Source organism: Lissotriton vulgaris, chromosome 7 (genome assembly GCF_964263255.1).
Source record: "Lissotriton vulgaris chromosome 7, aLisVul1.2, whole genome shotgun sequence".
Classification (NCBI taxonomy): domain Eukaryota; kingdom Metazoa; phylum Chordata; class Amphibia; order Caudata; family Salamandridae; genus Lissotriton; species Lissotriton vulgaris.
The window spans coordinates 96,529,800-96,553,073 of record NC_141695.1 but is presented as its reverse complement, the minus strand read 5'-3'; the positions used below and the strand labels follow the sequence as shown (position 1 = coordinate 96,553,073).

Here is a 23,274-nt window from a genome sequence, read left to right as displayed (position 1 = left end):
ATGACCTCTCTGAATCTACAAGATATGCTTTTTTCTCATCCCCATACATCTCAAGCACACTGCAAATATCTCCACTTCACCGTAGCCGGGACCCATTGCCTTTTCTGAGTCCTTCCATTTGGCCTCAAGTCAGCTCCATGTGTATTCACCAAATGTATTGCCCCTGTTGCAGTCACACTGAGAAAACAAGGTCATCAGCTATTCCCCTACCTAGACGACTAGCTGGATAAAAGCCTCAACTCAACAGTAAACTTTCAGAGATACCAGCGCTTGACTCTCTCTGTTTCACAGACTAGTCCTCATGAGAATTATCCAAAATCCTCAACTATCTCAAGTAAAACGATAACGCTTCTGGGAGCCAATCTGCATACAAAGCAAAACAAAGCCTTTCTCTCCCAAGGTAGACAGCTAGGACTGAAAAGAAAGTCTGTTTCAGTGCAGCTGTACAAGTCAGTAATTGCCATAATCTTGTCTGCAATCAATCTAGTTCCACTGGCACAGCTCAAGATAAAGCCACTGCAGGAGGAGCTACAAGCGCAATGGAGGGAGTCAGAGGGATCGTTCGACGACTTGATAAACATCTCCCAAAGGATGGTAGACATGTTAGTGTGGTGATCTCAATTATCTCACCTATCCCAGGGCCTCACATGCTTGACTTCTCTACCTCAATTTATCATCACCACTGATGCATTCTTAGAGGGCTGGGGTGGCCACTTTCAGGGCCTACAGATACAAAGAAAGTGGTCAATACTTTAAAAGACAATGCATATCAATCGCCTGGAACTAAAGGCGATATCTCTTACCCTCCAGGCTTTTCTTCCACGTATAGCAGGAACCTCTGGGCTGCTCTGTACAGACAATACTAGTAGTATGCATTACATCAACAGGAAAGGGGGTACGAGGTCACTAAATCTTTCGCAGGAAGCTCAAGAGCTTTGGGAATGGCTTGCAATCCTCAAGATAGCTCTGAAATCCAAGCATGTGTAGGACGTAAACAACACCTTAGAAGACACGCGCAGCAGATCCAGAGACAGTTGCATCTAGTGGGAACTGGATCAGCAGGATCTGGACCAAATCTTCTTCCGGTGGGGAAAGCCAGCATTGGATCTCTTCGCGACAGAAAAAAGTGTCAAAGGGCAGTTCTATGCCAGTCGATACCCGCTCTCAGGGTAATGGGGAAATGCCTTTTTCAATGAGATGGTCCAGGATTTATGCATATGCTTTTTTCCCCTTTCCTCTCATACTCAATACAATGTAGATGGAGCACAGTTGCCTCATTCTAATAGCTCCTAAATGGCCCAGGAAGTACTGGTTTATGAAGCTCCTACTGATGTTGGAGTCCAAGCCATTTCACCTCCCCGCAATTCAGACGCTGCTGACGAGGTACAAAGGCCAAATGTTACATCCAGAGCCAACCTCTCTCCAATTACATGCATGGGTCCTGAATTCAACAAGTTCCGAGATATAGATATCTCGCAAGTCTGTAGAGAAATGTTGTCTTAATCAAGAGCTGAATCTATAAACAGGACGAACATGTTAAAGTGGAGGAGATTCTGTATTACCTCATGTAGCTAGTCAGATCAGGTTTGGTGCATGCGTTTGTTAAAGTTCACCTTGCTGCAATTTCTAGGCACCAACGTTCTGCACATTCTCTTTCACTCTGTTCCACAAGAATAGTCAAACAATTCATGAAGGGGTAGTTTAGAGCTTTACCACCGATACAAGCTCCTCCTCCAGAATGGCATCTCAATGTGGTTTTCTCCCAACTTATGAAGCCTCCATTCGAACCCATTCACAAAGCTGGCCTGAACTATCTCACGTAGAAAGTCGCTTTACTCTTGGCTCCCACTTCCACTAGAAGAGTAAGCGATATTCACGTTTTCATGACACAGAAAACGTTCCTGCATTTTACTGATGATTATGTCCTTCTAATGACAAATCCAAAATGTATCTCCAAAATTCCATTGCAATATTAGCTAAATTACGCTATCCTACTTTGTACTTTTCTCCCAAATTCTGCATCATCGGCATAGAGGTGTCTCCATACCTTGAACATTAAGCAATGTCTTAAATAGTATCTTCATTGCACTAAACAAATCAGGAAAATTGATCAACTGCCTGTCTCTCGTGCACAGTCTCACTAAGGTACTACAGGTATGAAAGCAATAGTCTCAATGTGGATTTCAACTGCCATTCAGTTTTGCCATAATGAGGCAGGCAAACTACTCTCAGCAAGAATGAAAGGGCATTAAACAAGGGGAGTGTCCACTTTGACTGCTCTGTTTATAGGTGTCCCGCTGGAAAAGATATGTCATGCTGTGATGTGGAGAAGGACACATAGTTTCACAAAGCAATACTGTCTGGAATTGGAAGTGATGCAGCCATAGGACAGGCAGTTTAACATCATCTATTTCAGTAAGGTGAGCCTCTGTAATTTTAAATGATTATTGATATGTCTCTGCTAATGTATTTGTTACAGTTGTATACTGCATGATTGCCTTTTCATATATGGATACTTTAAGCAAAATATTGTATAGATGAATTCATACAGATATGCTATCGACTTTTACCCACCATCTTCAAGGGTACTTCTATTACTGATATACTTACCTACACAAATGTTTGCTATTCTGATTCCAGCATGTGAATCTATGAAAGATCCAATACAGGAGAAGAAAATAAGTTACTTACCGTTAACTGCAGTTCTCCAGTATTGGTATCTTTCATACATCCACATGTGACTTACCCTCCTCCACCGGGAGAGTCTCCCCTTACAGATCTGAATTATTTATTCCCACTTGTGCTAGCAAATCTGGGATACCCAGCCAAACTAAGTTTTCATTGCCATTATAGCCTACTTTACCAATAATACTGGTACAGTGGGACTCCTGCTTCGATGACGGGGAATATTTCAAGCATGTGAATCTTTGAAAGATACCAATAATGGAGAACTGATTTTACAGGTAAGTAACTTATTTTCTTACATATCAAAAATAGTCACTAATTTCCATAAACTTCTGTTTCGTTGACATAGCTGTATATATTCAGAGGGAACAGTAAATGTACTGATTCTACTTAACTTTTATTTGTATTAATTTGTGCAGGATTATCTTTCTTCCAAATTCAATAACCAGGCTTGGATTGGACTTTTCAAAACCCCCGCTGGAGGACGCTGGACCTGGGTTAATGGATCGACTCTGAACGAAACTGTGTAAGTTTGGCACATGTATTTTTAACATTATTCCAGAACTCTAATGCACACTCTTGTAAAAGTTGTGCATTTTAGTGTGTTAAATGTTTTTAAAGTGTGCAGAATATTCACAAGCAACAATAGACCCCAGCATTCATGCATGTTGCAATAAGTACATTTTTATACAAGGATTGGTGCCTTTACAGCCCCTTGCAGTTTTTCAATTCACTGCCTTCATGTTTCAGGGCCCGCCTTCTCTATATCCACCTCAATTGCAGAATGAGAGCGTGACATAAAGCATAGTGGCTATAGTTGAACATAAAACTGTATTTTTGTCACACAGACAGGTTCCACTCTGCCCCTTATTCACTACCTGTCCCAATGACAGTGAAGCTGGATCCAGCAATGCGAGCTGACAACTGCTCACCAACAGCACCTTTACAAACCTCAGTGCAGCGACTGTGCTGCTAGTATTAAGAAGCAATGGGGTTTTCAAATGTAGAGGCTATACAACTCCCTGACAGCCATGGCAGGCCAGGGAGTTCTGTCTCACTCGCATATATTGACATACAATCCACCCAACTCTACAATAAAAGAACAAACCATGGATCCTCCATATCATTGATCATAAGAAGGTACATGGAATCTTTCCTCGTGCTTCTCTATATCACATAACTCACTGCTAACAAGGGGGTATTTTATCCCATATATGGTTATATCCCTATTGCGCTATACTTTTTTCAATTTATAGTATTATTTTTTTTTTTTGTTATTGAGTATGTAAATTGTGTAAAGAATATTTTTAAGATATGTTTTAGGTGAGGGTTGTTGGGTTTATAGGGTTATTGGTTGGGAAGTTTAGTAAATAATAATTGATAAAATATTAATTATCGATAAATTAATAACTAGTTATTTATTAAATAATTATGGAAATAGTGAAAATATATTTTTTTAATTTCAATTTTAGGTGCAGGTTGTTGGGGTTGCAGGGGTATAGGGTAGGAGGTTAATAATTGATACATTATTAATTAATTCATTTAAAGTAAATATGGAAATTGTGTACAGTATAGGTGTGGGTTGTTAGGTTTGGGTTTGTAGAAGTATAGGGTGAGAATTTAATTAGAAAATTGAATAATTAGTGATTATTGATAAATTATTTATTCGTTGTGTAAATTGTGTGATTGTTGTATTTTAGTCATATACATTTTAGATGCAGGTTGTTTGGTTTGTAGGGGTGTAAGGTGGCAAGTTAACTAAAAAATAATTGATTAATTATAAATTATGTACGTATTAATTAATAATTATGTAAGTTGTGTAATTATTATATTTTTTTAGTTTATATATATGCTAAATGTGTGTTGCTAGGTATGTGGAACTATAGTGTGAGCATTTAATGAAATAATTAATAAATAACATTTATTTCTTATATTAATTATTTAAACAAATTATCATTATTTTAATTGTAAGAACATATTTTAATGTATATTTGTGATTTTACATTAATAGCTTTATAATTTTGGTTCAAAGCTTTATTTCGATAAACATGTGTTATCATAAAAGCACATACACAAGATAAAAACAAAAAACCATAATTCATTGGTCACTACAATTTACAGAGTTAATAACAGTAAAAAAAACGTCCATACTACAATAAATAGATTAAGAGGCATATTAAACAGTGAAAGCTTTGTAAAAGTAAAAATTAAGAATGTTTAGTTAAAAAGTGATACATCACAAAGATTTTGCTCTTATTACCCAGGTCCAACTCAGGAATTTAGCAACCCCACAGACTAGGCGTGTGCTGGTGTCAGTTTTAAATATTCTCAAGGCTACGGAATGACTCCTGGTGCCGAGCAATAGACATGTGGGTTTTAGCCATCTCTGCCTAGGCTTTACATATGCCGGACACACAAAAAAGACATGGGCAATAGTTTCGATAACACCATTACAGGTAGGGCACTCAGATGAGGTTTGGTACGGGGGCTTCCATTTACAGGTGTAATCATGCAAAGGTAAGTTTCCCAAACCTGAACTGGATGAACAAGGATCTATCCCTTGGTTTTGCAATAAAGTCCAGGTAGGGCTCCCAACGAGGCTCAATTTTATGCTGTTTAAACTCCTCAGTCAGCCTACCCTGGTTGGTGTCCCTTAGATCTTGCTCATCCACCCAGTTCCAGTAGACTCGCTTAAGTTCAAGCTTGGGTACGGAAGCTCCTCGCTCCCATCCAATTGACAAGCCAACGTCACTCAGAAGCTTCTTAATGTTATGGATCCAACTAACTTTATGGGAACCATAAAGGTTCATGACCTCTAGCAAACCATCAAGATATTTGGAGAGCTCGGGTGTCCGCCATAACCTGGCCCAATATAAAAGAGGCCGAAGCCTAGCTAAATCCCGGATAGGGCGGCGGCCCAAATCACTCAATAGTGGTTTGATAGGGGTACCCAACGGGAGGGATGCTAGCTCTCTAAAAAACTTGTTTTCAGAGGTAGTAAGTGCACTAATACATTCAAAGCCCCACAGCTCGGCACCATAAAGGGCGCTGCCCACAGCCTTTGCAGCATATATATCTAGGGCCGGGGCGATAGGCTTAGAGATGGACATGCGGTTTTCCCGTCCCAGAACACCGATCACCCTTTTGTGGTTCAAAAGCATTTTATCGATATGGGGCTGCCACTTCAGATTGTGAGAGATTCTGATTCCCAAATAATCGAATTCTTTTATGCGCTCCAAAGGTTCTCCATCAAGGTATAGGGTGGACCTGGAGGACTTACTTGGGTTAAAATAGAGCAGCTTAGTTTTGGTGGTGTTAATGACTAGGCCTCTAAGTTTACAGAACAGGCTAAAGCGATTCAACAGTTTCTGCAAGCCCACAGGAGTTTTTTAAACCAGCAAGGTGTCGTCTGCGAAAAGTAAGGTGGGCACTTTATCGCCAGCTAGGACCGGGGCATCTGCATCAACTTCAAGTAAGAAAGAGACGACACCATTTACAAACAAAGAAAAGAGTGTTGGGGCCAACACGCACCCCTGTCTAACCCCTCGCCTAACAGGGATCCTATCGGTTTTTTGCCCTTGAGGGCCCCATCTAATACGGGCATAGGTGCCTTCATGCATGCGTATCAGAAGGTTTAGTATTGGAAGCGGGATCCCCATCTCCTCCAGTATAGTCCAGAATCGGTCTCGTGGAACCAGGTCAAAGGCGGTCTTCAAGTCAATAAATGCCTAATAAAGACCGCCTTTGCCGATAGTGACCACCTTCCAGTGAAGTAAGAGCAATCTAAAGGCTTGATCAATTGTACTGGTACATGCCCTGAAGCCAGCCTGGTAGGGGAAATGATTTTATTTTCCTCTGCCCACGAGAGGATCCTTTCAAGGAGAACCCAGCCAACCAACTTCTGTCCCGCGTCTATCAGGCTAATTGGACGGTAGTTGGCAGGGTTCTCCCTAGGGCCCTTCTTATAAATTGGAATCATCTCAGCCGCCTTCCAGGAACAAGGCTCCCTCCGCTGCTGCAGGAAGAGCAGGTGCCCCAGGGGATTACAAAGACTGCAGTGCAAGACGCGCCTGATCTAAAGCTTTCTTTCGCCACTCGATACCTTCCTGCCAGGTGCCGGGGGGGGACTACAAGGACCATCATGCTTTGCGGCAGGACCTGCGAGCATTGGTGTTTTTCCGCCAATCGGCCTTATAACCAGGGTTCCGTCCGCATGTGAACAAGACCTGTGTGACATTTTTTGGTATTGTAATTAGAACTGTGTGAACTGGGTACCAGAATACAACGGATAAAACACTTGCTTTTGTGGCACTTTATTATTGTATCTTTGCTATTTCCATGGGAAAAATGCCATCCTACCTTGATTGACCCTGACTCCAGCCGCATTAGCATCGGTCCCCTTGCTTACACTGTTGGTCTCCCGCGCTACCGCAGTCACCAGAATATCAGCGCGGCCGCTGAGTGGGGGGGACTAAGTGTCCCGGAGCATTTGCGGTCGGAAGCCGCACACGTACATCCCGCGCCCGCTGGCGCTTAAGGGAAGGAGAGAGCATCCCCCTGAGCTCAGGACTCAGTACTTAAGAAGTAAGATCACAACATAGACTTTTACATGGACAAAGTGTGTTTATAACTGACAGGCGCCATATGTTTGTGTCCATAGGCAACGTTTAAAATATATATATGTAAGATGGCTACAAAAGGCGGTAAACATAGGAAGATCCCAGTGGGGGGGACACTCACAGGGACCTTAGATCTGTTCATAACTAGGGCTGTAACAGCCATAGAACGCGAAATAGCCCTTACTGAGAGTCGCCTATCCTTAGAATCCATATGTAACAAAAGGTCCTCCCTGGGATCAATTCAGTTAGTTATGACTCCACCAGCACCTGGTATCGGAAAGGATTTAAGTAATTGTCCTAGTACTTCGCCACAGATGGATCTGGGACTAACTAGGGCATTGAGCAGGGAATCTACACGCGGGGACTTACGTTTTGAGCCCTGTTTGGAAATTATATCAGAAGAGAGTGCCCACGTCACCTCTCCAACTCCAATAATTAAAGATAGCTGGCAATCTATTCCGCAAGGTCAGGGTTCTACCTCAACCTCAAAAAGAAAACGTGGAGGAGCCAGACATAGGGGAAGATCAGCGAAAACTGCAAAACTACACATAAGCCCCCTTAAGGAAAACATTCAAGCCCCCAAAAAAATTGTGGCAGATTTATTTCCCCAAAGGCCACATAAGTGAAGTAGTGTGGCTCACTGGTTAGAGGCGGCAGACCCGAGAGCAGAGGACGGCCCGGGACCAGGGTTCGATTCCCGGCGCGGCAGGTTTCTGGACCAGGGTCAGCGGACTCGATAATTCTCTCGCCTCGGTGCCCACTCTGATCAGCGATCACACTCGGCAACTCTGGGCATTAGCTTGCCTCATCTTCACGAACGGCCCCACCAGACCGCCGGGGATGTCTGGTCTCACCCTGGAGATACCCATTAAGGGACCATCTCTCAGGGAAGCCAGGAAGGGTTTCGCAGCGGTCGAAGCGCCTTGGGACCCTACGGGTAAGTAGTGCGCTATATAAATGCCTATACATTTACATTTACATTTACATTTACATCAAACTCAAAACCAAGATCTACTAGGAAAGATAGAACTATTAGTGAAATCTTTGATTTTACCCCTGGTTGAAAAAGTTAAGAGAATAGGGAAGAAATTGGGGTCCATAGAGGAAGTGATTAAGTCGAATACTGGACTTATTAAGAAATTGGCTGATCGCCCACACAATATGGCTCCCACTCAGAACAAGTCAGGGAAAAAAACTATGAGGTTGATAAACCAAATGAGCTGGCCCCCTTGTTAGTATCATTACCAAACACTCTGGATCCACCACCAAACGAGAGAGGTACCACTTCACATTTACATCTAGAGGTAGGCAACGTAGGGCAGGTAAACAAAGTGATTGATATAGACAAGGAATGTAGGAACCCGGGCAAACAAAATAGACCTTTACCTCGTATTGATCTGCCGCCAGAGGCAGCTCCTTATGTAAGTGTCCTTTCAGGGGTCCCTGAATTAGTTAATGGGGCAAAAGAGGGGTACCAAGAGTTAAAAAATAAAGTAGCCCTTTGGCTGAGTAAAAATAGACTACTTCCACCAAGCATTGATGGGGCAATCCTCCATGTTAGGAGAGTGGTGTGGTTGGGACATAGGACAAAGGATGTATCAGGGGATTTGAACATTGTTAATTTTAAGGACAGGCGCGTAATCCCCTACTTGCAAAGCTGGCATCCTCAAAGGGGTGATGGAGGTATATCAACGTGGGACCTAAGTTATTTTTATCCTAGATGCCCTCCCATGTCCTTGGCAAGATACCAAACAGGAAATCCCTATACAGGTAGACCAGCTGACCTTAACCTTAATGGCTATAACATTACAACTTATAACCGATTTGCCATGCTTACAGGACTAGAAGCTGTTGACTGACTCACTAGAGAGGTCACCAACTATTGTGAAAAACAAATTACACCAGGAAGTTTAATAGATTATGCACAGACGGAAGTGAGTGAGTCCTGCGAGGGAATAGTTGAGCCACATCACGTCGAACAGGATGCCTTAGAAAGAGGTCGCCCACAAGAGGGGGAACCTGCTAACCTCATATTTGAAATCGTGACAGGCAATGCTGGGGAACCCGGATTATCCAGGAGTGTAGATGCAGGGGGAGACTTGGTTGGGACGCCCCTCGAAAGAAATGATTTTTGTAACCCCATTAGCCTCACTGACAATGGGGAAGTATGCCGCTTCATGTTCTGGAACGTGGCAGGCTTAAAAGCCTAATTAAATAACAATATATGGGATAACACCGTAAAAAGGTATGATATCTTAGGATTTCAGGAGACATGGGTAACAGAACCTCTACATCTCTGTGGATATAAAACTATGTTTACATCAGCAGTGGGTGTACCACATGGCAGGGCCAAGGGAGTGGTTATGTATATATCTTTCTAACCAGCTCAAATATGACAAAGCACAACTACTATCTCTTAATAGTTATTATCAGCTGGTGAAGATAGGTATCAATAAGGTGCCATGCGTTATAATTATTAATTTCTACAACAATATCCCTGCTGTTGATATTGAAGCAACAATAAAAAAACTGGGTGTTGATCTAAAAAATGAACTGGACACAAACTTGAAAGAAGTATCGGTTATTTGGGGGGGGATTTTAATTGTGCACTTTGTAAAAAAGGACGCCAAGGAATTTGTGGCATTATGTTGGACCAGGATACTACCCTAACACATTTTGAACACACTATATGTGGGGATTTGCTAAATGAAATTTTGTTCTCTTGTGACTTGGGTATGCAAATGAAATTAGCCAAATAGAGTCTCCTTTTGTGCCGACATTTATTGGCAGGGGTTCGTCCACAACAATTGATTTTATCTTATTTTCTGCTAGGTATGGACGCCAGATTAAAACCTGTAAGACTCTTAATATCGCACTTAGCGACCATCGGCTGTTGATCATGGAGATCGTAAATCCATTTTGGGACTTGGACAGAGAGCAGTCATGTAGGCTGCTTGTCCCAGACGTATCCATGGGATGACAAAATGGCTATTCCCTTAAATGGAGTAAGCTGGCACCTGATGATTTTATACACAAATTGATGACAAAATGCTTAGATGGTTTTCTGATCCGTCTGGATGAGTGTGCAGACAGTCAGAGTATTACTAAACACTTTTATATTATTGCAAATTGAATCAAGGAGAGTTTATGGGTTGAACAAAAAAATCGCACAGAAATAAATAGGAGCTGGTTTGACTCAGCATGTACAAAGGCCCTTTCAAAACTTAAGAATGCTCTACATGCTGTCCCCCGCGACCTCTTATTGGTTAGAGTGATGAGGAAAACTTATAATGAGGCACTGAAAAAAAGGAAGGCTGCAATAAAAAGGGACGCTTGGGAGTCACTATGTGAGGCCTCGCATAGCAGAGATTCATCCGCATTCTGGAAAGCGGTGAATGTCCCTTTCCTCTTTGATAACACCAAGGCACGTATCGAAATAGCGATTACAGAGGATGAATGGGTTAACCATTTCTCCCGGTGGCTCCTAAAGTACTAAAAGGTAGTTTGGAAACTCTGGAGCCCCGTATTAGATATTTATTAGAACTCTCCTTTGAATCAGGGCAGGTGCCTAAGACCTGGAAGAAGGCAGAGGTCCTCCCCCTGAGGAAAAAAACGAACATCAGCATGGAGCAGCTTGAGAACCTGCGCCCCATTTCGCTCCTTCCGTACTTTGCAAAAATTGCAGAAAAGACTGTTAATAAACAGCTTTCCGCGCATTGTGAGGCCAATGGCCTGCTTCATCCCACCCAGTCGGGTTTTCCTGCTGTACATTCAACCAAATCTGCACTACTTCTATCTATCGAAACCCTGCGGAAATACGTGGATAAAGGGCAAACAGCTGCATTAATCCTGCTCGATCTGAGTGCCGCTTTCGACACTGTGGCTCATCACACACTGCTACAGTGTCTGAAAAAGGGAGGAGTAGTGGGCAAAGCGTGGGACTGGCTGCAGTCTTTCTTAACAGACCGTAGCTTCCAAGTGGCACAAGGTCCTTTCCGATCCAAAGAAATCAGCCTGACTCAGGGGGATCCTCAGGGCTCCAGCCGTAGCCCCACCCTTTTTAATTTGTATGTCTCACCGGCAGCTGATATTACAGACAGATTTGGGGTAGCAGTCGTGTCCTATGCAGACGACATGCGATTGTTAGTGACGCTGTCACATACAAAGGAGCAGTGTGCGTCAACTTCTCCGCGTATATGCAGGAACTTGCAGTATGGATGGCAGACAACTGTCTTAAATTAAATGAAACTAAGACAGAGGTGCTGATATTGAGTGGGGCCCCTTCAGTATGGACCTTGGCATGGTGGCCTCCGACGCTGGGTACACTACCCACTCCTAGTAATCTGGTCAAGAACCTGGGATTCTGGCTGGATAACAAAATCTCGTTTGAGCAAAAGACCAAACAAGTGGCAGGTCATTGCTTTGGTATACTGAGGATCCTCAGGAAAACATTGGACCTCCTACCACTGCCGACCAGGAAAACCATGGTCCGTGCCTTAATTACCTCCAAACTGGATTATGGCAATGTCCTGTACTTGGGAGCCAGCGCGAAGTGTATACAGAGGCTGCAACACATTCAAAATGCGGCTGCCCGCCTGATCCTGATGCTACCCAGGAGAGCTTCTACTAAAAAAGCACTCAAAACACTGCATTGGCTACCAATCAGGGAACGTGTGATATTTAGGGCCCTCTGTGTGGGCCATTGAATCCTACAGGGGAAGGGCCCTAGGTAACTGACTAACCTGCTCAACCGATAGCATCCTACTCGACAGTTGCAGTCAAGTGGGACGGGGCAGGTCCAGGTCCCAAAATTCAACAGTGTAAGAATGGGAGGGCGCTCCTTTAGAGTCATGTCCGCTACACATTGGAACAGACTGCCGCAGAGGCTCCAGTTGGAAACATCAGAGGCGGCCTTCGGTAGGGAGCTGAAAACCTTCCTGTTCCCCAAAGATTAACATCATGACTGAGGGCTACCCGGAACAAAAGATCCTCAACAAACAGTCAATGTGGCATTACTCCGCGTGGGGACACACTAGCTAGTGTAACCAGGCGCTTTACAAACTTCATAATAATAATAATAATAGCATCCCACAAGGGGTACATCAAACGCTATTTCAAACTCCTGGGGAAGAGAGGGCTAAATATATGAACCTGGATGTTACCCCTGAAGAAGTAATGGTGAGCCTTAAAGCCACTCGGGGAGGTAAAGCCACGGGCCCAGATGGCATACCAGTCGATTTGTTTAAAAATAATATTGAGCTGTGGGGGCCTATATTAGTACAATTATTTAGTGCTACCACCAAGAGGGGTTTAAGTGCCTCATGGTTTACTTCTGTTATCGTGCCGATATTCAAGAAGAGTGATAGACAAAACTGTACATGTTATCGACCTATCTCCTTATTGGATTCATCCATAAAAATCCTTGGAAGAGTTATGTTAGGTAGACTTCAACGCTGGGCGGAAGATAATATGGTAATCGACGATTTGCAGTATGGCTTCCATAAAGGTGTAGGAACGGTAGATCAGGGCCTAAACCTATTTATTCTGCAACAAAAATACACCGGGGCCAGTGGGGGGACGTATATATTTTACATTTGTTGACTTAACGTCGGCATTTGATTGCGTTTCACACAGTAAATTATGGATGATATTAGAAAATCTAGAAGTGGAAGAAAACATTATTTGCTTTTTACAGGAACTATACTCAGGTGCCACTGCATCTGTTTGCTATGGGAGAAACGGAGAGTGCACTAGATCTTTTGGCATAGGACGTGGGGTACGCCAGGGGTGCGTTTTGGCCCCCTTTTTATTTCTAATCTATATAAATGACCTTGAGAGAATCTTACTCCAAGAGTGCTGGGATATGCCCATGGTAGATAAAAGATCTATCCCTGCACTCCTATACGCAGATGATGCGGTCATAATGGCACGGACTCCCCTCGCCCTACAAGGTTTGATAACATCCTTTAATACCTATATGTCAAATTTGGATCTGAAAATTAATTGCGCGAAAACGTTCTCAATGAATTGGGGCCCCGGTACTAATAGACGGAGAAAAGTTATGTATATTAATGATAGTCCCCTGGACTTCACCCCTACTTTCCTATATTTAGGTACATGGGCGAGTGCCATAAAATCATGAAGATTTATGTTCTCTAAATCAATAATTGGCCTTAAAAAAGCTTTTGAAAAAAATGGGGAAAAAGCCAACTGGGGAACTCTTGAAAATGTATAACGCTACATGCATATCAACTGCTGTTTATGGCTCAGGTATCTGGGGATATGACAACATAAAATTTATCCAGCTAGTGGAAAATATGTTTCTGAGATACATTTTAGCTGTAACTGAGAGTGTCTCAAGTTACATCTGCCACACGGAATTCGGTCAGCCATATATTGAAGATACAATCAAGGCCCAGCCAATACTTCTTTGGCATAGTGTCTGGACTACCGACGAGTGTGTATTGAACCACACAATTATGATGGATGTTTTAAGTTTGGAACATGTGAGAAGGATAAGATGGCTCGTTTATGTAAAAGATTTTCTTGTAAAAATGGGCACCCAAAAGTATTACGATGATCCTCTCTCAATCTGCAATATCCCAAGGAAGGTATTGAAAAAACAGTGTATGAAGTATCTGGATGATAAAAGAGCTAGCGAGGAAATGAAAAAAAAGACAGTCCTATCACACCAATTGATACTGACTCAGGGCAAACTACAACCGTATTTAACCCTTGCTATGAGTGATTATGAGAGGTTTGCCCTGACTCCTTTTAGGCTGAACATTCTTTTTAAAGTTCTCATTTTCCCTGTCATGAACATCTGGTCACGTGATTTAATTAAATGCCCGTGGGATGATCTATCCGAACAATCGGACATAAATATTTTATTTTTTTGCAAGTTTTATACCCTTCCTAGGAAGAGATTGATTATCCCCATACTAAAGGAGATGGAAGTAAACCGCTGTCGCCTAGTTTTTTTATTAATGCAGAAATTAGATACGGTATGGACCGTGGCATCTATCTCTGAATTCTTTTTAAAGTTTTTAGACTGCGAAAATAAATTTGTATGTGAGAATTTCACTTTTAACAATTGTCATCTATTTGTGTTTACCCCCTCTTTATAATGGTACTTTATGATGTATTTTATTTATGATATATTTTTTAATGAAGCTTTGCATTTACTTTTATGGTTATTTTCTATTAACCGAATAAAGTTATAAATTGATTGATTGAATAAGCAACCACCCTGCTAGGAATAAAGAGCCCTTTACCCCAGATGTACTGCCATTTCCTCATTGCTGTTCAGATCCCCAGGCGCTTTGGTAGAAAGATCAATAATGTATCTGGACTCTAATCTTCTTAATCTCATAGTCCTGACTCCTCCTTTTACATTCATAGGGACATTATCTATGGCACAGAATGATATCAGGTCACTTTTACTATTATGCTGTTTTTGAAAGTGCCTGGCCACTGGGTATGCACTATCACATTTATTAATGGCCCGTAGATGTTCTAAATTGCGGATTTTAGTTTGGTGGATCGTGCTTCTGATATACTGTAGTCCACAGGGACAAGTTAAACAGTATATGGTATATGGAGTGGTACATGTCAGGAACTTCCTAATCCATCTTGTGGTGTCTCCCACTCTATACGATGTAGTTTTCTTGCTATTTTTACAGGCTTTACACCAACCACAAGGATAAAATCCATTGAGTGGCTCACCAAACGGTTTAGGTACCGGTTGAAGAGAATGGCTTCTCGTAAGCTTGTTCCTAAGGGCTCTAGCTCGTCTGAAGGTCACCATCGGACGTGAAAGACTCACTTAGGGAGTTACTGTTATAGCCCCTCGCTCTAAATCTTGCGATGCTCGCTTCTGCATAGATCTTAAAGTCTTCCTCTGTAGGCAAGTGAGTCTTTCTGCAGGGTACAAGAAAAGTCTAGAGGAGACCTTCTCAAACAGAAGTCAGAGTCAGGAAAAGCCAATCCATTCAGAATGATAACGACTTATTCTAATGGGGTAGGGATGTTGCACACTGTCCTTAGAAAGAACTGGAATCTGTTAAGGACGGATCCCATTATTGGGATGGATTTACCGACACGTCCAATGGTAACCTTCAGACGAGCTAGAGCCCTTAGGGACACGCTTACGAGAAACCATTCTCTACAACCGGTGCCTAAATCGTTTTGCTGATAACTTTGGTCCCGTTTGACAAATCTTCACAAAACATTGTAGAAAACTGTTACTTTTTTACTAACTCGTGTATGTAAAAAGGTTTCTGGGTGATCTGTCAAGCAGGGCGTGAAAAAAGGGGAGGGTCCAAAACACAGTTTCAGCACTCATTTTTCATAGGAACGCTAGAGCCCAAACCACTGAACTAGACAGAAATCTAAATATTTATCTAGACAAGTGTTTTTTTGTAATTTGGTTTACATCCGCTCAGTAGCTTTAGATAAATTAAGGTTATAAAAATGTATATATTTCATGCCACAGAGGATCCGTGGAGCCAACAAATCTCCAAATGAGATATCATTGGCCGCTACCAACTGTGGAGTGGTGGCAGCCATCTTAGGACTCAGAATCAGTCTAGAGTCCTACAACAACAGTAAAAAGAAAGACAGATAGGGCAGAGTTGGAATACCCTGACCCCCTAGGCCTGGAGGTGGGGTGCCAGGGGGAACCTCACTTGGGAAAAAATATATTTAAATTTGCTTCAAATTTGAAAAGGACCCACAAATCTGTAACAAACATTTTTTAAATAAGAAGTGCGGTGTTGTGTGCTTCTTTTTTAAACACCCCCAAAGGTGGGCCAACTGGGATACTGCTATTTATTTTTGGGGGGAGAGGACACGCATGGCCCACCTTCACCAACCGTCTTCGGCCCCGGGCATCCTGTCCCCTGGGGCCTAAAGTAGGTTGTTTCTGCCCTCATGGACACCGTTACACTGGGCCCACTGTATTTATAAGATGAGGGAGACACCATGGCCTCCCGCCTGAGCCGCGAAAGGCCCTGGGAACCCTATTCCCTGGGCCCACTAAACAAATTTAGTGATCCATCAATGGTCCCAGGGACCCCATCCCCCGGAGTTTGCTAACTATCTGTGCCCCAGGGAACCCAGCCCCAGTATAGAATAGTTTTCTTGTATTTGATCTTGTGTGCAGGAGCATTTTCAAATCTCTCACGAAACACAAAGTCTGCTACCTCCTGGCAGGAGCATTCAAAATGCTCCTGTTGGGTTGGAGCAGACTTTTGGTCTGTTTTCCTGCTCACGGCTGGACATTTCACTCATATAAAACCACTGAAATTCCCCCGTTATATTTAGTTGTACTAACTATAACTCAGCGCCCGAAATCCACTGCTGATGATGTCACATATTATATCATTCATCATGACATGGTCAATGACATCACTGATGACATCACTGATGACATCTCAAATGACAACACTGATGACATCATCCATGTGACATACTGATACACCTCATCATACAGTAGCATAACCTTTCAACACTCCCACATTCTTTAAAAGCCAGGGGTAGTGATCCCCGGGGCTGGGGGGGCCTCAGAGCCCTCCCCTTTTCAATTATTTTTAAGCCCCGGGGGTGGCGGTCCCCAGGGCTCGGGGGACCTCAGAGCCCCCCCACCCATTTCAAAATAGCCCCGGGGTGGTGGTCTCCGGGGCTGCGGGGGGCCCCGTGAGCCCCCCACATACATTAAATTCAAGCTCCTGGGCTGGAGGGGCCTGAGAGCCCCCCACCCATTTCAAAGTAGCCCCGGGGGTGGCTGTCCCCAGGGCTGGGGGTGCATCAGAGCCCCCCAGATAATATTTTAAAGCCCTGGGGGTGGCAGTCCCTGGGACTGGGGGGGCCTGGGAGCCCCCATCCTTTTTAAACAAGCCCCAGGGGGCGGCGGTCCCCAGGGCTGCAGGGGGGGGCCCGTGAGCCTTCCGCATATAATAAGTTACAGCCCCGGTGGTGGTGGTCCCCGGGGCAGTGTGTTTTAAAAATGCCCCCAGGATTTGGCCCCTCCGGGGGGAAATTAAAATATTTAGTGCGGGACACCGCGTTTCTTTTTTTTTTATCGGTAGGATGTGCGGATCTTACGTCCATCCCGTGATTTTTTAAATCCTTGTGGGACCCCCTGAGCAGGCCTAGAGGGTCAGGGTGTGTCTACTCTGTCCTCTTTTCACATTTTGCAGCGTTTGTTTTGGTTTTCTTGTGCCTCGGTTCTACCGGGGCACAAGGTGGCTGCCAACACTTCCTGATTTTCACTGTTGACAACCAATTAGCATACAGCTAGTGCACGGCAGGGTGCGTGCAGGCTGCGCTTAGGGTACGCGGATAGATACGGGGATCCACTGCCCCAAAGATATATAAATGATTTTAACTGGCATTTTCTCAGGAACTACTAAATGGATTTACACCAAATAAGCAAAAGGCACGGGTCTGAACCAAGGACCACCTCTTTGCCAAATTTGTGTAATTTCGTTCAGCAGTTCGGGCTGTAGCTGCAACTAAAGGTCCTATGGGAAATTGCATGGGGAAAACGCGTTTTGTGACCCCATTTTTTCTCGGCCCCCGCTTGATGAATCATTGTGAAACTTTCAGGATAGGAACGGAGCTGGCCAAAGGTTTGGAAGAATTCACGCATATCCGTCAATTGGTGCCAAAGTTATTCCAAATAGAATGTTGCAGATTTCCTATGGGTCATAGGTCCTAACTATAACTATCTACAGGCGACCGCCAGTAGATAATATGTATATATATTTGTATATATATATATATATATATATATATATATATATATATATATATATATATATATATATATATATATATATGAAGCCCTAAATGTTCACCTATAAATGCCACATTGGCTAGCCTCATCCTGACCAGTCCACTGAAGCATTTTTTAAATTTTTTGTTTATTTTTCTTAATTACATTGATTCTCCAAATGTGTTTTTTTTGGTTTCCCCTGCCCGCTACCCTTCACAACTACGATTTGGCACACATATCCACACTTGTATAACATACTTATGAATTACGTGATTGTGTAATTTTATAAGCCCACTTGGGCTCTATTGTTCACCGACAAATACACTCATAAGTCTCGGAACATTTATTCTTCATACAGCACATTAAGGCTCTAAAACATAAAAATCACTTTACCGCTGCCTACTTAGGCGGGGAAAGACTGTACACAATTGGGGCCAGCCTAACCCCTTCCTATTCTCTATGGTGGCTAATTACATAGAACATCGACTTTGCTCTATTTGTATTTTATGCCAGAATTATGTTTGATTTATCTCACATTGTCTCACAGACATAATAGAGAATATGGGTATTGAAGCACCAGACTAGAGTGACAATTTGATGGCGCATTGTGTCATATTTTGTATTAACCAACAGTACAATCAAGAGGCACACCCGAGGGAGAAACTAATCCTTTGGAATTAAGTTAGTTTTCTGATTTAATTCAGTTATATATTTCAGGAGTAGAACATTTAATACTCCATGAATAGTGATGTTTTTCATTTAATTAATGCATTTACTAGTTATTCTGTTTTCACTATTTGTAAAAATTACTGCACTGTCATTTGAGTACAGATATAGATTACTCTTTTATGTCTATGGCTGACATTTTGGTTGCCAAGACAACCAAGGGAGAAACCAATAGCACATATACTTGTGAATAGGAAAGCAATGTGTAGAATGCAGTGTCCAAGGCGGTTGTACCGCCGAAACGCGTCTGACCTTGCAATTGGAAAATAAAAGCAATCTGTGCCATAAAGTATCACGGTGTCAGTGCCGGCTTTGAAAAAGGATGTCAGGATGGTGAAATATATATATATATACATATTTATGTATATATATATAGGGCCACACCGATCCAGTAAGTAAGTGTTGTTTATATCGGCAACAAAACAGACGTGTTTGAGATATCCTGCCTTGGTCACATGACTCTAGATATATATATATATATATCTAGGGGTGCAGACCCTTCATGGATACGACAGATCTCAAAATGAGAACTGATTGGCTGCCAACACTACAACCAGGAAGGGTTGGCAATCATTTTGGGACTCGGAAAAACATCAAAATAAAAGAGAAGGTAGCAGGGTAGGAATACCTTGACCCCCCAGGCCTGGTTGTAGGGTACAAAAGTATTTTTGGGAAAATGCTCTCATGAATTTGCGGATATGCTAATCCATGGGAAATGTTATTTTTTTTAAACAAGCGTTGTTTTCCTCGCTTGTGTTTTAAGTGCCGCAGGCGGGCCTGGCCCCGGAGGGAAGATTTTTTTTATATACAGGGGACGAGGGTGCACAAGTCCCCCCTCCACTGGCCACTTTCGGCCCCAGCTACCCCATCCCCTGCGGCCTGGCCTTTCAAATAATTGGGAGGGGTATACATGGCACCCTCACAGGCTGTTTCTGGCCCTGAGATCCCATCCCCAAGGGCCTGGCAGTGATTTAAACGGGGGCAGGGGCCTCCCCACCTGGGGACATTAATAGCTTTGGGGACCCTATTCCGAAGGCCATCTACTGCTATGTCCCTGGGTACCCACCCTGGGACACAGTGGTTTCCCCATCTGCACTGCTGCAGACAGGAAAATGTGTGTTTGCACTCGCTTGGCAGGAGCAATTTTAAAGCTCCCACCAAGAGAAAGCATACACTATGGGGGCGATTGCGATGTCGGTCGCAAAGCATTCCAAACAACTCGGTCTCGAAATGGTTCCCGACAGAATCGGATTCGGGGAGTCCGAACGACCGATTACGATGGTTCTGAACACCGTTCAGTCGGACTCCCATTGACTTTAATGAGAGTTTTTGTTTCGAACGACAACACATGCTCCCATTGAAAAAAGGGGTGGTTGTGGAAAACCTTGCACCCTGTGGCGGGCACCCCATGATGTCTGCCACACTGTGCATGGCTGGAAAGCAGGGTCTCATGGTTACCCCCCACAGGGCCCATTCAGGGTGAAGGGGTGCCGGCTACTGGACCCCAAAGTCAGTTTCCACCAGCGGTTCCGTGACGGAGAAACCGATTTGGAAAGGCTGTAAGAATCGGACATCGTAATCGGTCGGTCGGAAACGCAGCACCTAAGCTCTATGATTCGGCTCTGACCGACTCGGACTCTCTGAATGCCTATTGGCACCGATTCGGAATTACTGACTGACTATCTTGTATCATATTCGGTCAGTCGGAAATATCGAAATCAGATTCAGGCAAAGCGAATGCCGTTCAGAGCCTTTCCGAACAACATCGTAATCGGCCCCTAAGTCTGCTCCCAGCTGGCAGGAGCTTTAAAAATGCTCTCGCCAACTGACAGCTATTTTTGATTTGATTCCCTGCCTGCTGTGAAGCAGACAGGGAAAAAGATGAAAAAATAGCTCCCATCTGCAGGGACCAGCATTTTTAGCTGCTCCTTGCAGGCAGGAGCGATTCCGGCTGCCGCTGGAGGCAAAGAGCAGGCAGGGGCCATGGGAGCATTGGTGCCCCTCTGCGTCCCCCAGCAATGGTGAAGTGGGTGCCCTTCCTGGCATATATCAGCTGTGTGTCGTCGACGTAGGAGACAAAGTTGAATCCATGTCTTTTGACGATAACTGTGAATGGAGCAATGTAGATGTTAAAGTGGGAGGGGCTCAGGGAGGAGCCCTTGGGGACTCTATAGGATTTGAGGAGCATCGTGGGAACCTGACTCTCTGGGTTTGGCTGGTGAGAAAGGAGCTGATTCACTTTAGGGATTTGCGGCAGATTACGGCATTGTGGAGTCTTGTGCATAGAGTGTGGTAGGAGATGGTGTCAAAGGCAGCAGAGAGTTCCAGGAGAATGGGGCTGTGTTTGCCTCGGTCAAGTAGAGTGAGGATGTCATCTGTTGTGCGAGGAGTGCAGTCTGTGCTTTGGTTGCTTCTGACACCTGATTGGGAGTGGACCACTGTGTGGCTTGTCTTGATGAATTTGGTGAGTTGAGCACTGAAGGCCTTCTCGATGACTTTGGTAAGGGGATAAGAGAGATGGGTTTGTAGTTCTTGAGGTCTGTCAGGTCGGCAGTGGGTTTCTTCAGCAGGGGGTTGATATCTGCAGATTTCCAGTTTTCAGGGAAGGTGGTGGAGTCAATGGAGCAGTGGATGATGTGGCAGTGTTTGGGGCAGGGCAGCGCCTGCTCAGTTGAAAATGTGGTGGGGGTAATTACAGGTTCACTGGAGCAAGGATTGTTTTTGAAAAATATGCACTGACTTCAGACCTGTGCATATTTCAGGACAAACCATGTGAACAGTACAGTGGTAAATTGTCTTGTGGGAGCCAGGATTGCTGGCTCAATGATACAATAACACCACTGCAAGTGATGGAAAAATGCACATGAACCCATATTTATTCACACAAATCTCCTATCTGGGAGGTATAGCCCTGAGAAAACCGGTTTGTGTTTCAACCTATCATTAGTATTCAAGCTCTTTAAAGTAGTTGTTTTGAATGAGATGGCCACTGTTGATCCCTCCCCTTATTTCTCCATTATTTGCAGATTCCATAAAAGAAAGAGTTTGTGATGTAGGCAACAGACAGCTGTGGTGCAATAAAATGGATTTATTTTCTTGCAGTTACTGTAGTTGATTTTATAATGAGTTCTGCCTGAAGGAAATAAATCACATCTGAACTTTGAACAGTTCAGCAGGGAGCACAGTCCTGGTGTAGGGGATCAAATGTTCATATTTAGATATCTTGCGACATATGCTCAACATTGTTCACAAAAACATTTCTTACCTTGTATATCTATGTCAGCCCAATAGTTTGTAATGAATGTCTGTCCAGTTAATAATGACAGCAGCTGTTTCATATTAATGTCCCTGTTTCTACAGGCTAAGTGTCACAGGCTCTGCTGATGGAGACTGGTGTGGAGTGGTGAACAGAGGCTCCATTGTATCCTCACGTTGCATCAATGATTTATACTGGATCTGCCAGAAGATAGTGGTGACCTCCAGCTCCAGGGTGTAAACCTGGAGTCAATGACTTCAGCAACTGGGAAAGCCAAGCAGGATGGGTGGTTCACTCGCTGGGACTAAAATACTAGTAAATGATTTGTCTCCTCCTTGGCAATGTAAGAACTCTGAGAATGACGGGTGCTGTTAATAAGATATTATTTGACCAGGCTTGAATTTTCTGTGATCTGCCTGAAAACACTCTCTACTTGACAAATGGTGACCTGCGCTCAGGCTGGGCATGGCTTCTGTTTAATATTCTGGAAATTAAATAAATGACTTCAGTTGTGTGCATAGATCACAGTCCTGCTACTCTGGAGACCAAGGCAGAAGTTATTGCCTTTCTGAGGTGGACATGTCTCTAAAGTATTAAATAAGATCCATCATTGGGAGGACTCTCATTTCCCAACCTCTCATCTTTCTCCACTCCTTGACAATTTGTTCAGGTTCCAGCATCCTTGCATTTTTAAGGTTGATTTTAGAAAAGTGTTTCTGGCTTTATTGTGTGTTTGTGTTTGATCCTTAGCCAGAAGATATCACAATAAAGACAGCTCAGGTTCACACATTGTACCAGCTGTTCCAGTATCCAAAAAAACACATACCAAAGAGACTTTATTGGTATTAACTTTTAGCTATTCCTAGGGGGCAAAGTATCCAACCTGCTCAAATTTCTTATTAGGTGTTTTCTCTAGTTCAGGGACCAGCTTGCTTGCCTCTATACAGACCTGAAACTGACAAAATAAATACAAGGACAGATTTACTAATAGTTCACCCAGCATGGTCATGCAGCAACAGGTGAAGTTATTAGGCTGCATTGTGTGAAAGGAAGAGAGCAGAACTGAGCTACTTCATAGAAATCGCTAGTACTGTTCTATGCTTGCTCTGGTGCACTTTGTGATGACTAGTACCGACTAAGGCACCCCTGTGCCATGGTGCAAGTCTTCCTGAATTATGGTCAGGATAATTTATTTTGCAGGAAGGGCTATC

At 43.4% G+C, this 23,274-nt stretch overlaps 1 protein-coding gene across 1 annotated transcript in view; it reads left to right on the top strand.

The window, feature by feature from the left end:
* Positions 1-22,855, top strand: part of LOC147700902 (uncharacterized) — a 124,105-nt gene extending 101,250 nt beyond the window's left edge. The window contains exons 6-7 of the mRNA XM_086928537.1: positions 3,105-3,211; positions 22,168-22,855. Of these exons, the coding sequence (XP_086784663.1) occupies positions 3,105-3,211; positions 22,168-22,303 (243 nt within the window). The 3' untranslated portion in view covers positions 22,304-22,855. The remainder of the gene's footprint in view (positions 1-3,104; positions 3,212-22,167) is intronic.
* The last annotated feature ends 419 nt before the right edge of the window (positions 22,856-23,274 follow it).